Raw genomic sequence first — 18094 nt, 5'->3', positions numbered from 1 at the left:
TTTTTTTTTTTTTTTATCTACACTGTCATCCTATGTCTTTTGATTGGAGCATTTAGTCCATTTACATTCAAAGTAATTATTGATAGATATGCATTTATTGCCATTTTATTACTTGTTTTGTGGCTGTTTTTGTAGTTTTTCTCTGATCCTTTCTTGCTCTCTTTCATGTTTTGTTGGCTTTCTTTAGTGATATACATGGATTCCTCTCTCTTTATTTCTTGTATATCTATTACTGTTTTTTTATTTGTGGTTACCATTAGGTTTGTATATAACATCTTCTGCATATTGGCATCTATATTAAGTTGATGGTTGTTCAAGTTTGAACACATTTCTTACTTCCCTCCTCCACCCCATGTTCTAGGTGTATGGTGTCATAGTTAACATCCTTTTATCTTATGAATCCCTTGACTGATTTTTACAGAAATACTTATTTTTACTGCTTTTGTGTTCTTTACTTTTCATACTCTCACTTACAGTCTTTCCTTTCCACTTAAAAGTCCTCTTTAATATTTCTTGTAGGGTGGGTTTAGTGGTCGTGAACTCCCTTAGCTTTTATTTGTCTTGGAAACTCTTTATCTCTCCTCTTCTGAATGATAGCCTTGCTGGATATTCTTTGCTGCAGAGTTTTCCCTTTTAGCTCTGAATATATCATGCCATTTTCTTCCAGCCTGCAAAGTTCCTGCTGGAAAATCTGCTGACAGCCTTTGGGGTTTTTCCTGTGTAACTGTCTTCTATTCTCTTGCTGCCTTTAAAACTTTTTCTTTATCATTACTTTTAATTACTGTGTGTCTTGTGGGCCTCCTTGGGTTGATCTTTTTAGGGGGAATCTCTGTGCCTCCTGGATCTGGATATCGGTTTCCTTCTGCAGATTAGGGAATTTTTCAGCTATTATTTCTTCAAATAAATTTTCTACCCCCTTTTCTCTCTCTTCTTCTTCTGGGACTCCTATAATATGCATGTTATTATGTTTGATGGAATCACAAGTTCCCTAAAACTATTCTCAATTTGCATAATTTTTTCCCTCTAATTTGCACAGCTTTATTACTTTCTGGTACTCAGTCTTCTAGGTCATTAATTCCTTCCTCTGCTTCATCTAGCCTGCTATTTATTCTCTCAAGTGTATTTTAAATTTCATTTATTATGTTCTTCATCTTTGATTGGTTCCTTTTTATCTCTTTATAAAGGGTCTCACTGATGTCCTCCACTCTTTTCTCGCGTCTGGTGAGTATCTTTATGATCATTACTTTAAAATCTCTATCAGACATATTATTTATATCTTATTCACTTTCGTCTTTTGCTGTGGTTTGGTCCTGTTCTTTCACTGGGGAGACGTTCCTCTATCTCCTCATTTTGTCTAACTCTGTGTCTGGTTTGTGTGTGTGTGTGTATTTGGAAAGTCAGCTACATCTCTTTCTCTTGAAAGTAATGACCTTATGAAGAAGAGGTCCTGTAGTGCCCTGCAGTGCAATGTTCCCCAGGACCTGGTACTTCAGGGAGTGACTCCTATGTGTGTTGCCCATGCACTGCTGTTTAATCCTGGCCTTTTTTCCTTTCAGTCCAGTTGTCTGCAGAGGTTCTCTTTGCCTGTTGTGAGCAATGTTTGGTCCTGGCCAAGTGGGGGGTACGTTTTAACAAGGTGTGTTCTGGTCTGCTCACAAAATGAGACCTGCCACCACTGCCACTGGCACCAAGGCCACACAAAAGTTGCGGGTAGGAAGTCAGGGTAATGGCAAGTTTTGTAATGTTCTTCTCAGGTAGGGACCCTGCAGCACCAGGACTAGGGCAAGCATGACTGGGAAGAGGGGGGTCTGCTAAAGCATGGGGGGAGGGCTTGGTGTAAGCAAGTTAGGTAGGGAGCATTGGTGACATGCTGGCTCCCACAGGTGGGACTGTGTTTATGCTGGGGGCAGAGGAGGGAAAAGGTACCTGCCAATTCCTTTATTCCTAGAAGATTCTCCTGGTGATTCCTGCCTGTCTGGGCCACACTCTGAGATGAGTAATAAACACTCTCCCTCCTATCTGCCCATCACATTTTTTCAAACTGCTTCTTCCCTGCTGTCTCCTTAAGGGTGGGGTCTCAACTTCTTACTGCCCTCCAGGCTCTCCCAGAGCCAAACCCTTTATTTTTTTTTTAAGATTTTATTTATTTATTTATTTGACAGAGATAGAGACAGCCAGTGAGAGAGGGAACACAAGCAGGGGGAGTGGGAGAGAAAGCAGCAGGCTCCCAGCAGAGGAGCCTGATGCGGAGCTCAATCCCATAACGCTGGGATCATGCCCTGAGCCGAAGGCAGATGCTTAAGGACTGAGCCACCCAGGCACCCCCCAAGCCCTTTGATTTTTTAAAATTGTAGGCTTTAAGTCCTGCTGGTTATAAGAACTCTTAAGATTTGGCCTCTCTTACTTTTCAAAGCCAAATGTTATGGAAATTTGTTTTCCCAGTGCAGACTCCTTGGTGTGATAGTCTGTGTTTTGCCCTTCTCTGTGCCACCTGCTCCCTCCCCACCATGGACAGCCATGATCCATTTCAGTCCCAAACCATGTCTTCGCCTTCCTACCTTCTTTGATGTGGCCTCTTTTCTATCTTTAGTTGTGGAGTTTGTTCTGCCAGCCTTCAGATCATTTTGGAGGTTATTTTGGGGTTATGCTGTATCCGTGGGACAAGGTAAGTTTAGGGTCCTCCTACTCCACCATCTGCCCAGCCTCTCCCCCCTCCCCATCCAGTAATCTCAGAGATTGTTTTTAATCTCTAGAAATTCCATTTTGTTCTTTTATATATTTTTCACTTCTGTCCTTACTATATTAATATATTCTTTTAAATAACTTAAACAGAATTATAGTAGCTGTTTTAATGTACTTTTCTGTCAATTCCATCATTTCTATCATTTCTGGATCTGTTTCTGTTGCCTAATTTTTCTGCTAGTTATGTGTCACATTTTTCTGTTTCCTGGCATGTCTAGTAATTCTTAACTGGATGCTGGAAATTACAAATTTTATTCTGATAAGTATCTAGATTTTTGTTTGTTCTTAAATGTGTAGGGCATTTTTTTGATAGGTTATTTTCGGCTCCTTTTGATATTTCTTTTAAGCTTTGTTAAATGATTCTTCTGGAGTTACCTTTATTTTAGGGATAGGGCAGCCTCACTTTTTTTTTTTTTTAAGATTTTATTTATTCATTTGACAGAGATACAGACAGCCAGTGAGAGAGGGAACACAAGCAGGGGGAGTGGGAGAGGAAGAAGCAGGCTCATAGCGGAAGAGCCTGATGTGGGGCTGGATCCCATAACGCCAGGATCACGCCCTGAGCCGAAGGCTTAACGACAGAGCCACCCAGGTGCCCCAGGGCAGCCTCACTTTTTAAATTTTTTTATTTTTATTTTTTAAAGATCTTATTTATTTGACTATTTTATTATTTTTTTATTTATTTATTTTTAGGGCAGCCCCACTTCTAAGGTGTGGCTCTTTTTGAAGTTTCTATTGAATGCCTTGAATGATAAAGGAGGACTCTTCTCTCTGGTTAATGGTGAACTTGCATAATTTCTAGGGCTGTGTGAATTCTGGGAACCATTCAGCTCATTACTCTCTGACATTTGTCCTACCTCATGGAGTTTCATCCTGTACATGCTATCTTATTATTAAGGAAAGACTCAAATTTCTCTGCATGCAAATTTCTGTGGCCCTTTGTCTCTTTCATTCTGTTACTCTCTTCTCTCTTGTACTCTGCCCTACAACCCCAGTGGCCTGTACTCCTATCTCTGTCTCCTATAAACTCCATGAGAATTCTCTTCTGTTTGGGATACCCTCCCTGCTCCATGATCCAAACAAAAAGTTGGAGTAGATGGTTAGAGTATTATGGGGATAAATGTATATACTTTTTGCATGCATGAAATAATAGAGAATAAGCTGTCCCATATGTACAATATTTACTACTGAAAAATAATCCCTCTGCTATCTTAGGATCTAAGTTTATCTAAACTTAAACTTAATCTGATGAATAGTGAAGTAAACCCATAGAAGAAAGCTATTTAAGCAAACACCTTTTCTTCCTCCAGGCATTCCAGAAGAAAGGGAGGTGGAAAAGAAACTGATATTTTAAAGTTTTCTTCAGGATCTTCACTCAGTAAGATTAATTTAAAACTATTCCAGTGTAGCATGGATGTTAAGAGAAATGACAATTCAGACAACATGATGGAAAGATGACTAGCCTTGGAATAAAGAAACTTGGATTCTATTTTAATTATAAACTGTTACTCTGTGATTTGTGGCTTCAATTCTTTTATTTATAAATGAGGCAATGACCAGTCCTCTGCCTAAACCCAAATTGTTTTCAGGATCAAATAAGTTAGTATACATGGAAGTGGTTATACAGTATAAAGGGTCAGATAAGAAGGATTTTCATTATTAGAATGATCAAGATTCTATCACTTTGGAGTAATTTAGGGCATCCATAGTGAAGCTTCCAATTAGGAGAAGCCAGTCAGATTACACATCATGAACATGGCAGGGGTCAGTAGGCTTGACAGAGTCTCAGATACAAATAAAGTCTGAGCAGAGTGGTGGGTGAGTACCCCAAGGCAGATTGCAGGAGCTCTTATTTTGTCATGGGACCCCTCAGAACCCAACCTTCAGGTATCATTCTATTGTGCTATCACCTCTGTGCTGTTTTAAGGTCTCCTTTTGTGGATTCGCTATTGTTGCAAGCTCTGTCCTTCCCAGTTAGTGCTCATGGCCCATTCCAGCTCCCTCCCACAACATCCTGGGCTGGCTGGGCTTCAGGTCCTCTCCTTGTTGTTCTGCCTGCATTAAGAAGTGTCCTTCCTAGGCTGCCCACCCAACCACTTGGCATTCTTCTGGATGGTGACAGTCAGAAATTCTAATTAACTGCTGCCTAATTACCAACCTAATTAAAGACACCTGCTATGGAGATCAGCCCCTCTGATCCAGGTTCCTGCTGTAGATGTCACAGTTAATTTGTTTCTGGATAATCAAGGGCTGACTATGGCCTTGCTTTCACCATGATGTTTGATTATCTGTAAATTGATTTACACTTGGTAATCTGGATACTTGGGATGAATACTATAGGGTAGGGCAGGGTGGGGCTTCTCAAACTTTGCTATTCAGAAGGGGGTCTACCAACCAGCATCACTGGCATCACCTGGTGCTATTTAAAAACGAAAGATCTCAGGTCCTGCCTCAGATATATTGAATCAGACTGTGCATTTTAACCAGAGCTGCAGTGCTTTGAGTTTGAGAAGCTCTGTTCTGGACCAAGCCACACCCCTCAGAGAGCAGTGGGAGTTGCCAGAGGCACCAGCAAGCATACAAGGACAGCATCTCCCATGGTGTGAAAAGGAGATCAAATGGACAATGAGCACACTGGAGGAATGAAGCAGAAGACAATAACCACCTATATGGAGGGAAGGCATTGGATCACTCCCAAGGCCAGAACCAGAGGATTCTGACTACCTGCAGGGAAAGTTCCCCTTATCAACTGGGGGGCAGTGGCCATTTGAGTGGGACAGCCCACCTATCCAAGTAAGCTCTTAGACATATTAATATGAATAAACCCTGGTTTCTGAATAATTCTAATTTCAAAACAGCAACATAGGGCACCTGGGTGGCTCAGTCGTTAAATGTCTGCCTTTGGCTCAGGGACTGATTCCAGGGTCCTGGGATCAAGCCCCACATGGGGCTCCCTGCCCTGCTGGAAGCGCTTCTTCCTCTCCCACTCCCCCTGCTTGTGTTCCCTCTCTTGCTGGCTGTCTCTCTCTGTCAAATGAATTAAAAAAATCTTAAAAAAAAAAAAAGCAACATTCATCTAAAACACTTAAACAAGATCAAAATGAACAAGAGTATATAGAATGAAGCAAGGATTTATACCAAAGCCAAAAAAAAAGCCAAAATCTGGGAACAAGAATACATTAAAATAAATGACACATATACTTTATTGTTAAGTGTTTGTCCTCTTGGTACCAGGAAGAACAGACAAGAAGATGCCATCATGTGGTGGAAAAAGGTTAAAAGATAAGAAATTAGAAGATCTGGCTTTGAATTTTGGTTCCACCTTAATACTTAATAGTTTCAAGCCTTTAACATTGTTGACAATCTTCGATAAAATAGGTTCAAAATATGAGTCTCAAGGGGATGTTGTGAGAATCAGCCAGGACAGCTGGAAAACCCCAACCTGGCCTGGCACCTCCATCAGTGTACAGTATATTATTCATGCCTTCATTCCTCCATGCAAGATGGTGTTCTTTTAGCAGGGCCTGTGGTTGGCTGCTCTCCTGGGCATGGGGAGGATGCAGGACAAACTCCTCTCTCATAATATCAAACATTCTCTTTTAGAAAGGAGTCATTTTCAGGTCCTTGGCTGGAGTTCTGGTTAATGTGCCCAAGAGTAGGAACCCATCCCAGCCCTTGTACTGGCCAGAAAGATCCAAGACAAAAGTGAGAATCATCTCTCCCAGCCAATTTTGAAAAAATGAAACTCCCTCACTCTTCTCCAAGTATTTATGTTTTCTGCAATTTTGCTTAATAGGGAGAACTTGCTTTTTCTTAGCCCAAAGGGACCTAGACACGCTCCTCTCAATTCTATTTTATAGCTAACCTGATCATACAGAAGGGATTCAGGGTACCCTGATATATAGTAAGTCTCAGCAGAAAATTAGAAAAGAAAAGAAAAAAAAATCAAGTGTATGAGGCAGATAGAAAATTCATATGTATTATTTTTAGTCTTGAGTGAAATGGAAAGGAAAAAAATAAACTGGAAGAAAAGAGGTGAATAAAATTGCTGAGAGAAGTTCTGATTACAAAATAAGACTTAGGTGGCAGATTTTATAAACCTACAGGCTGAGCCAAATGAATATTCATTCGTGCAGCACATAATGCAAGAGCAAGGAAGGTACAGGCCACAAATGAATGAGGCATTAATAAAACATTAAAAGCCTCTTCTCACTGGAGAGTCAGTACAAGATGTGCTGAAGCATAAAGATGTACAATTTAATAAACAGTATGGCTAAACAAGTGGGTGGAAAAAACACTCAAATCCATGTAAATCATGCTGAAGATATCGTTAAAAGATTTTATGAAATGCCTTGGGAAAAAATATGCTGATCTGCTCACAGATGTTGGTGGGAAATTTTGTACACATTTAGGGTTTTAAATTAGTTTTCCTCTTCTAAATTGTTCGCTTTGTTGTTAAAAAAGGGCTGGGGGAGAAATGCTCAGGGAAAAAAGCACACAAAGGGGAGGAAGAGAAACTGAAAACAACAACAACAAACAATTGGGAATTTCTTTCTATTTGAGATAACAAAAGGAAAGGAACTAGGGATCACAGTGAACCTCACACACAAAAAATACGGCAGAATTATGATACACTTAGATAAGAGGCAAGTGTATTTGTTGCCAAGGTTAAGAACAAGAATACAGTGTATTGTCGAAAGAACACTGGATGGGGATTAGGAGTTTCTAGAAGTGACTGCCATGCACGTTGTGTTCACGGGGTTTCTGTGGTTCTATTCAGACTCAGTGGGAAGTAATGCAGGACTGATTTCTGCCAGAGATTACTGGTGCATATTTGATAAACCAGTAAGTTAGTTCATATTGCTATGAAGAAACTCTGGGAATCCGCATATTTTTCCTAATTTATTTAAGTTTAAATTTCCTCATCTATAAAACAAGGAGAATAAACAAAATGATTCTTCCATGAGACTCAGAGGGAACCTGAGAGCACAGCTGAATTGGGACAGGATGGCCACTGTCACAGCTGGGGCTCTGTGATGAAGAGAAATATCCAGGATGAGGGTTAAATCAAGTCTATCTATTTGAAAAGGCCACATTCGGGTTCTAGAAAGGCCAACATAAACACCACCTCTGAGGGACAAGAGCTAGAATTAAGGTTTGAATCTCAGAGTCAAAAATTCCAACTCAAGACTAAGTTCAGAGTAATACAATTTGAGGAAAAAGTAAAAAGAAGGATTTCTTATTGAAGCAAAATTCTAATGGCATCATAATTTTCTCTCTCCTTTACATTTCCTCCTAAAAATGGATAGAAAAATGAAGCCAGCAAAAGAAAACCTAGAGACCACATCTTCAATAAGACTAAGCGACAAGAAAGCCCACAAGACCTCAAGTATGGATAAGTAGGACAGACCATCTGCCAACAAGAAGGCCTTCACAGGTCCCACATGAGATATGCAGCTTGTGGAGGGGAAAGAAGAGCACAACAATGGACCCCACTGTGTGGAAACCTCTACTAGTGGGTCTGAAAACAATTGGCATTCTGTATCTCCACAGAAATACAACAGAAAATTCTCAAAGTTCCTGAATGAGCTCATAGTATACATTCTAAAAGTATAGATGACAGAGGACAGAACTGAAGAATATGAGGATAGATCGACAGAACTTTCCCAACCTAGACGATGGAGAGAAAAGTGACTCAGAAGAATGGACAGAGCCCTACAGAATTATTACGAATAATAGAAGATCTGGCATTGTTATCATTGGAGTCCCAAAAAGAGACAAGAAAGAAAGTAGAACAAAAAGAATACTCTAAGAAATAATCGGTGCACATTTGGTGAAAGATGCAGATTCAAGGAACATAATGAACCTCAAATAAAATAAACCCAAAGAAAATGAACTCAAGACATATTGTATTAGTTTTCTATAACTGTCATAACAAATTACCACAAATTAAAAACACAACAAGCTTATTACCTTATAGTTCTGTAAGTCAGAGATCCAATATAAGTTTCATCAGACTAAAATCAAGTTGCCAGCAATGCTACATTCCTTTCTGGAGGCTCTGGGGGAGATTGTGTTTCCTTGCCTTTTCCAGATTCGAGGCTGCCCATGTTTCTTGGCTCCATCTTCGAAGCCAGCTATGTCACATTTCTCTGTGCCTTCTTCAGCTGTCACATTGCTCTTTGACTATAGCTGGGAAAATCTGGTTGTATTCAACTAGATAAACCAGGATAATCTTCCCATTTCAGAGACCTTAAGCTAATAAATGTATCTATATAATAAAAAAATATTATTTAAAAAATAAATATATCTACAAACTCCTTTTGCCATGTAGGGCAATACATTCACAGGTAATATGCATTAGAGCCTGAATGTCTTTGGGGCTGTTATTTTGCCTACCACATGCATCATAATTAAACTCCTGAAAACCAAAAGCAAAGGAAAAAAATATTGAAACCAGAGATAAATGAAGCACTTTCCATAGGGGAGCACCAATTAAAATGACAGTGGGTCTCATCTGCCACCATGGAGACCAGAAGAAAGTGGCACATATTTTTCAAGTGATGAAAGAACATAAAAGTCAACTGCAAGTTCAATATCTCCAGTGAGATATTCCTGAAGAATAAAGGGGAAATAAAGACCTCAGATGAAGGACAACTAAAGGAATTTGTCACTAACAGATCTACTATCCAAGAACAAAAAATGGCAGAATGTATGAAAAAAAGATTAACTATATGCTGTTTAAAAGAAATTCACTTCAAATTCAATGACATTAGGCAGGTTGACAGTAAAAGGATATAAAAATATATCCCATGGAAACATCAATTTAAAAATAAGAAATGTAATAATTAAGATTATTAAAAAAACATTTATAGTGATATCTCCTATTTCATTCTTGGTATTAAATTAAAATGATTAAATTTTTCTTATTTTAATTTAGAATTTTAATTTTTTTAGACAGTGGATTTTACTAATATGTGATAAAGTAGACTTGGAGCAAAGAAATTTCCTAGATACAGAGAGAGGCATTGCATAATGATAAAAGAATCAATTTGCCAAAAGACATAATCATCCCAAGTATGTATTGACCGAACCACAGAGCCTTAGAAGAAATGAGACAAAAACTTATTGAGCTGGAAAAAAAACAAACAAACTGAAAAATCCACAGTTAGAGTTGGGAAGTTCAACAACCTCTTTCAGCAACTGATAGAACTACCAGACTAAAAATTAGCAGGGATACAGAAAATCTGAACAACACAATCAACCAATGAATCTAACTGATATACAATATATAGATATTGCATAATCTACCCAATAACGTCAGAATATACATTTTCCCCCCCAAAACCCCATGAACATTCAAAAAGATAGACCATAACCATGTCATAAAACAAATTTCAACAAAATTAAAATAAATTGCATCATAAAGAGTATATTTTCCAACCATAATAGAATCAAGCTATAAATTAGTAATAGAAAGACAACAGAAAAAGTTATAAACATGAGGAAATTAAACAATACACTTCGAAATAATCTATAGGTCAAAGAGAAAGTCTCAAAGAAAATTTAAAATAAATACACAGAACTGAATATAAATTAAAATACATATCAAAATATGTGGGATGCATGGAAAACAGTTCTTTTTTTTTTTAAGATTTTATTTATTTATTTATTTGACAGAGAGAGAAAGCACAAGTAAACAGAGCAGCAGGCAGAGGGAGAGGGAGAAGCAGGCTCCCCACTGAGCAAGGAGCCCAATGTGGGGCTTGATCCCCTAGGATCACGACCTGAGCCGAAAGCAGACACTTAACCAACTGAGCCACTCGGGCACCCCGAAAACAGTTCTGAGAGGAAATTTCATAGTACTAAATGGTTACACTAGAAAAGAGCAATGTTCTCAAATCAGTTATTTGAGTTTTTATCTAAAAAGAAAAGATAAAGAAAGAAAAGAAAAATAACTCCAGAAAAAGTATAAGAAAGGCAATAATATAGATCAGAGTAGAAGATGATGAAATTGAAAATAGGAAAACAAGAGAAAAATCAATGAAACAAAAAATGTTTGTTTGAAAAAAGTCATTAACATTAATAAAGCTCTAGCAAGACCGACGACAATAAAAAGACACACATCAGAAATTAAAAAGGGACTATCCTACAGATCCTTCAGCCATTAAACAGCTAGTTAGAGGGTGACACGAGGAGAAATATCATAGTAAGGACTTTCAAACATAACATTATCTTCGTCATAAAAGCAATGAGAAAACTGGCAAAAAAATTTTAGAATCAGCATTTTTTTGGAACTTTGGCGAGGTTTTGCAGCAATCCAGGATGTATTTAAGATAAATGTTGGAATCTTGGTAAGAACAGTGAGTTCTCTGGTGTTTTAACTTGGTCTACTCTCCTCCCCTCTTTTTTTTTTTTTTAAAGATTTTATCTGTTTAAGAGAGAGAGAGAGAGAGGTCACACAAGCAGAGGGAGAAGCAGGCTCCCTGCTTGACTTGGGGCTCGATCCCAGGATCCCAGGATCATGACCTGAGCTGAAGGCAGATGCCTAACTGGCTGAGCCATCCAGGTGCCCCTTCTCCTCTCCCCTCTTGCCAGCCCTAGAGTAACCTTGAAAAGCATAGAGCCCACAATCATGGTGAAACCCAGGACCTGCCAGCCATTGAAGAAGGCAGAATGGGGTTGGAGTTCCTTTAAAGCCTTATTCACAGGGAACTGTCATTACTCGGTAAGTCTGGTGGTTCTCTAGAAGATCCTACTTGCAAGGTTATCTTTACTTGACATGATTTGTAGCTCCTCCAGTACTGTCCTCTATGGGCAGTTGCAGAAAGTATTTAGAAGCACTTGTTCAACTTAACAGCTGCCTGAGGAAGTGGGTATTATTTGGAGAAAACAACAGACCAACCATAAAGCCAAAGAGTAAAAGCTGGTGAATGAGATATCCATAAGGCTTTTTAAAAGCTCCCATGTATTCCTGGGAATTGAAAAGGCTACACACATGCATAAGGCTGTGCACATGCCCAGGGCTGTGCATATATTGTCTTGTTCTGTTCAGGCTGCTATAACAAAATACCACTGACTGGGTAGCATACAAATGACAGAAATTTATTGGTCCCATTTCTGGAGGCTGGAAAATCTAAGATCAAGGTGCCAACATGGTTACCTTCTGGTGAGGGCCCCCTCCCTGGTTTGTATCTTCTAGCTGTGTCCTTATGTAGTGGAAGGGCAAGGGATCTCTCTGGAACCTCTTTCACAAGGCACTAGTTCCATCCATGATGGTTTCATCTTTTTGACTCAAGTACCTTCTAATGACCATCACATTGGACATTGGAATTTCAACACGTGAATTTGGGTTGGGGGTATATAAACATTCAGACCATACCACTCAGGAAAGACCTCAGAAGGCCCTACACTCTCACACTCACTGAACTTGAGGTTCAACGAAAAGGGAAGGGAAAGCTAAGTCAGAGTTGTCAGTTGCCTAAGTGTCGAAAGTATGCCCCAACTCACAAAGAGCACCTCGGAGAAGATTGGAAGACTCACTGGTTCTAGGCATTTAATGAATTTCTGTCTAAGTAATTACTAAACTAACCAAGCAGAGACTTCAGCAGCCACACATGACAGAAAGTAGTCTCTACAGAATTATTTTGGAAAAGTTATTGAACAAACAAATGACAATAACAACAAAAACCCTGGGGAGGGAAGAGAATATGATTTCCAGAATTGTCACATTAGGTTCTCTAAAATGTCCAGTTGTCAACAAAAAATTGTAAGACATGCATAGAAATAAGAAAGTAAGGCCCATACCTAAGGGAAAATAAAGCAATCAATAGAAAATGTCCTTGAGGAATCCCAGATGTTGGATTACTAGACTAAGATTAGCTGTTTTAAATATGTTCAAAGAACTAAAGGAAACCATGTCTAAAGAACTAAAGGAAAGTATGAGAACAATGCTTCACCAAATAGAGAATATAAAAAAATTGTTCCTTCCATGAAAGCAAACACATACTTTTCAAACATACAATGAATATTCCCAAAAATTCACAGAGGAAATCTCATCAAAAATTTCAAAATTGTCCTACTGTTCAGATTCACTAGACATACTGTGATGACATTGAGAATCGCTGAAAGTACTGAACAAGCAAACAAAATATGAAATTCTAGTAATTGTACATGGTTATGTTAAAAGGTAATTTAAAAACTGTATCTATAATAATAATAAAAGACCTACAACTCAAAAACTGTGCTGAAAGAAAAAAATTAGAGCCTTAAGGAGATTGAAAAATTAATAAATTTCACTCAAAAGAGGGAGGGAAAAACTCAAGAGGATAATTTTAAAGAAAGTAAACTGAAGTAATCATAAAGGAAAAAGCAAAATATTAATATAAAAGATAATAAAACGAGTGGAGTTGATTAATACAAATCAAAAATGGATTATTTGAGAAGACCAATATATTCAATAAATATTTAAAAGTATAATCAAGAAAAACAGAGAGAAGATAGCAATGAAAAACAAAAGGAATTAAAGAAGGCTTAACTACAGATACAGAAAAGATTTTTAAATTAGAAATTGATATTACTTTACTTCATTAAGTCTAAAAGTTAGATGAAATAGATATATGATTATAGAAATTGTCAAAGTTGGCCAAAAGTAAAGTGAAAAATTTGTACCATATACCAATAACCATAGGAAAAAAATGAAATTCTCCCTGCCAAAGGTTTAAAGGGCATTTAGTGGTTTAGGTGTAGTCTCTGAAATCTCTGGGGAACAAATATCTTATACAAACTGTTCCAGGTCACAGAAAATAATGGGCAGCATTGCTCTACACTCAGATGAGACAAAGAAAGATAAGAAAATTATCTTTCTCATTTTCAATCATTGGTTTAAAAATATTAGCAGTCAGGGGCACCTGGGTGGCTCAGTTGGTTAAGCATCTGACTCTTGATTTCGTCTCAGGTCATGATATCAGGGTCGTGAGATTGATCCCTGCGTTGGGCTCTGTGCTGGAGCCTGCTTGAGAGCCTCTCTTTCCCTCTGCCCTTGCCCCCACTCATGTGCTCTCTCTGGCATTGCTACTGATTTAGTCTATAAATATATACATTTTTTTCTGTTATTGCTAGGGAATTTTGTTTCCCCTTGATTGTGCTGTTTTCTTCCAAGTGTCTGATGTTTCTTGATTGCGTGCTCATTCATCATTAGGTTTCCCTGTTCACATGTCAGTAGCTGCTGTTCTTGTTTATAGTGCCCTGCCTCCAGTATTTTAGAAGAAGGAGGAAAACTTGTTCCCTGGGGAGCTGGGCAAGAAGAAAGTTGGAAAGAAATAATGAAAGAAGTGGGAAGGAGGGGTAAGTGTGTGTGCTGTCAGCCCTCTTGATCCAATCTTTATTCTAATTTCAACTACCTTAACTTCCTCTCAGTACAGACTTATGGTGCCAGCATTTAAATAGTCATCCTGAGATTACTTCCTATAAGGGGTTCAACTTCTCCAAAAATATATTTGCTTAAATTTACATTTTTCTCATTTATCCAAAGGACATTATTAGTTGATTTTAGAGTGTTTGTTCCCTGGAGATAGGCCCTATCACTAGATTACAAGCTCTTTATGGATCTTATGTTGAGCATTCCAAAATAATTCCTCTTTGATGGTAACGATGATGAGGATAATGGGATGCTGTATTCAATGGGTCCTTCTGTTTCTGACAGGGTCACTGAGCTCACAGTATTTTTGGAAAGCCTATTGGAGTCCATTTATCAACCTCAAAGTGAAAAATACTTTCATTATAAATTCAATAGCTTTATTATTTACTAAAACATCTAAGGTCTTTCTGATCTTAAGTATTTCTAGCCTGTATCACCTCTTAGACACTAAAATTTGAGGAAATGTCATTAGGTTTTATAGCATCACATCCCAGCATAGGAGCTGGTGTTTTTATTCCTACTGAATAAAAAAAAAAAACAAAAACAAAAAAACTAAGAAACACACAGTGGTGAAGTAATTAATCATATGCTAAGGCAGGAAAAGGAGCAAAATAAGATGTTTTGTATGGGGAAACCCCTATACTACCCAATAGACTCTGATGCCAGCCCTTGATGAGCACTGAGCATACTTGTTCTTATTTTCACCATTATACCTACACTACAACTGTATTGAGAAAACATGCTGATGCTGAAATGAGTAGGACTCTCTGTGCATTAAAGCTGTATGACAGATGAGAAATTCCTATAGGATGGTGATGTGAAAGCTGGTCAACACGGTTGACATCCCCCATCGCTGCATTTATATATTGGCCCTTGGCAGATGGTTTGTTTTTTTTTTTAAACCAGGCACAGACTTTATAGGCTTCCTAGAGTATAAAAATAAACTATGGGAGACATGGCAACCATCTGTAACACAGGCACACAGTGAACAAGAGATGGTGTGGATTTCTGTAGAAAGTGACCACCAGTCATTCTTTAAGCTTGGAACTTGTTGCCAAAAGCGGAAACCAGCTCTCGGTGTTAATGGAGTTGTTGGCTGAGCGGTAATGAGGCTATTGATTGGAACAAAGCTCTGTGGCCTCTTTCTTCTTTGGAAACTCCCTGAGCCTGAGCATGCATACCATTACAATGGACATTTCTCTCCACAAATCCTTTTCACAATGTCCTGGCAAATTTTCTTCACGAAGTAGTCCTTAAATATATAACTCAGTTTCATATACCACCTAGCAATTGGTTTCCATTCTCCAGAATCGTCTGGTAAAAGAACAAGCAAGCAGGCTAAGAAGAAACTAAAGACATCAAACAATCATACCTATTCTGCATTGTCTGCATTCCCAGCCCCTTCTGAAAGGGCCACGTACCCACTTCTGGGACTCACTCACTATACACCTCTCTGCTCTTTACTTACGGCATTAGAGGAGTGTGTCCACCAGACCTCTCCAGGTGACTGCATTCACATGCAGGTTCCCACCTACATCTTTAAAGCCACCTTCCATTAATAGTGGGAAGGCAAAATCAACAGGATGCTGTGGCTTCTGTGCACAGGAGACAATATCTTAGGTGATATAGGTTGAAGGTCATCCATGAGGTGCGTACATGATAACAGGGGAAGAAACAACCGGCCAATGTATGGAGCACACAGCTTTTAAAGAAGGAAGACCCTGGTGAGCACATGAAAGTAAAGCATACATTTCATATCTGTCTGCCAAGACTGGAAGCTGTGGGCTTACTGAAATGAACCTAAACGATGTGTGACCACAGGTATACGGACATGTGTATATGTATAGATAGACACACATGTACACACACATATACACAGAAAATTTTTACTGCATATCTTATTTTTACTGGTTGCTGGGCTCTTATTAAACAGGAAGGCCTTTTTGTAGGATAATTAGTTTATCTGCAAGTTTGAGCAGCTGTTGAATAGAGAAACTGCTTACAAATGCTCCATGCCTACCCATTGTTTGGTTTCAGTTAGCTAGGTTTGATAGATGTCAATGAGTGTGCAATTCCTGACGGACATGGGGAAAGATGTCTTCTTCTGAAACTCACACCAAAGCCTTGAGGAGTGTCTGCGCAGGCAGAGGCAGGTTGAGCCCTCGTGGTGGACTGTTGATTTCTCCATGCAGGTGAAGACCACCCTCCACAAACAGAACAGCTGCTCTGGGCCCACAGTCGGTCCCCATTCCTTTCAGAACAAGACATAGAGTTACCTTCATTTGCTCCAACTATCACTGGGGTAAGCATGAGTAAAATCATGGGGGAATTGTATGAAAACCAAAGCAAGGGGTTCCAGATTTAAAACAAACCACTACCATCACCTCCCCACCCTCAACAGCAACACCAAATACTGCAAGCTTTAGCAGCTTTTACTAAGAATTACCTCCTGAGAAGGGAAGCTTTCCAGTGTTTGTTTCTAGAGCTTACCATTTAATGAAATAGACAAGATTTCTATTTCCTTGGCTCAGAGATTTTCAGCAATCCCTCTGCAGACTTGATCTCCTATTCTTTACCTGCTCTTTAGCAGAGAAAAATCTGTCCATGTACATCCCGGGCCTAGTTTCTGTACAGTAGCGTTTTGTGCTGTCATCACTGTTGCTATGAAGAATATCTTCATGAACTTCCTTGCTTACATAAATGGTACCTAGGTTTAACAGGGGCAAGAATAGAAAATAGCGCCCCCTGGAGGAAGATGGTGAAACAAAGCTGGCAGAGAAACTGCCCACGAATGAGGTATGGCACTGAAGCCCCCTTAACTTGTGTAGCTGCTGTTCCTTAATGTCCCCAACTGTAAAATAGGTATTCTTACATCCGTCTTCCTGTTCATCTTCTGATGCTTGATAGTGTAATAAATACCATGCCCGTCAGAGGCCCTTGACACTTTTAAGGAACCACATTCAATTTATCCAAAATTTTATGTGTTCCCAAATTTGAGTATTTTTAAGATCAGTAAGAGATACCATTGATGGGAATGCCAAAATTGTGAAACATCAGAAAGTTAATGAATCATGAGGTTTCATGCATATATATTGGGGGAGGGAGGAAACAGGTTGTCATTTCTTTCTGCTGTAGCAGATTGGAGGTCCTGGCGTTTCCCCTGACTTCCTGACCTAGACAGGGGTGACCATACCTTCCTATGGGGTGGTCCCTGTCCTGGAAGTCCACAGCTTTTGGTCACAACTGTCTAATATCTACTGACTCACTGGAGACTAGAGAATACATCACCACTATTTTTATTATCCTTCTAGTTTCCAGATAATTTGTCAGAGCAATATGCTTATGGCTAATTCTTTAGTGTTATTCTCTCCAGATAATTTGTCAGAGCAATATGCTTATGGCTAATTCTTTAGTGTTATTCTGTCCATTTTATCTCTTAGAATATCAATTACAGTTCCTTCTTATACTGTTTAGCAGTTGCTCTTGAGTTTGCATATCCATGAATAAATGTCCCCCTTCAAACAGCACCATACTGCTGCAGAGCAGTGCCTGGTCTGCTGATGAGCCCTTCAAAGTCATTCTTAATCTGTTACATTGTTGCAGATTTCTAGCATTTTCTTCAGATTTTTCTAGAGTTTCCATCTCTCGGCTTACATTACCCATCTCTTTGTTCATGGTGTCTACTTTTTTCATTAGAGCCCTCAATGTATTAACCAGTTATTTTAAATTCTTTGTTTGATAATTCCATCATTTGTGTGGTATCTGAGTCTGGTGGCAATGCTCTTCAGATTTTTTCCTTGTCTTTTAGCATGCCTTGCAATTTGTTTTTGTCAAATTCCAGCCTTAAGGTATCAGGAACTGAGGTAAAAGGCCTTTAGCATGAGGATTTATGTTAATCTGGCTAGGAGTTGGGCTGTTTGTTGTAACTGTAGG

The 18094-nt window shown here is 38.8% G+C and overlaps 1 protein-coding gene across 1 annotated transcript in view; it reads right to left on the bottom strand.

The window, feature by feature from the left end:
- The window catches only part of LONRF2 (LON peptidase N-terminal domain and ring finger 2), a 77032-nt gene extending 59196 nt beyond the window's left edge, over positions 1 to 17836 (bottom strand). Inside the window, exons 1-2 of the mRNA XM_034657267.1 lie at positions 17821 to 17836; positions 16738 to 16868 (exon numbers count right to left, since the gene is read on the bottom strand). Of these exons, the coding sequence (XP_034513158.1) occupies positions 16738 to 16868; positions 17821 to 17836 (147 nt within the window). The remainder of the gene's footprint in view (positions 1 to 16737; positions 16869 to 17820) is intronic.
- Positions 17837 to 18094: the final 258 nt, after the last annotated feature.

The sequence above is a fragment of the Ailuropoda melanoleuca genome, chromosome 4 (genome assembly GCF_002007445.2).
Source record: "Ailuropoda melanoleuca isolate Jingjing chromosome 4, ASM200744v2, whole genome shotgun sequence".
Taxonomy (NCBI): domain Eukaryota; kingdom Metazoa; phylum Chordata; class Mammalia; order Carnivora; family Ursidae; genus Ailuropoda; species Ailuropoda melanoleuca.
This window is presented reverse-complemented; position numbering and strand designations above follow the sequence as displayed.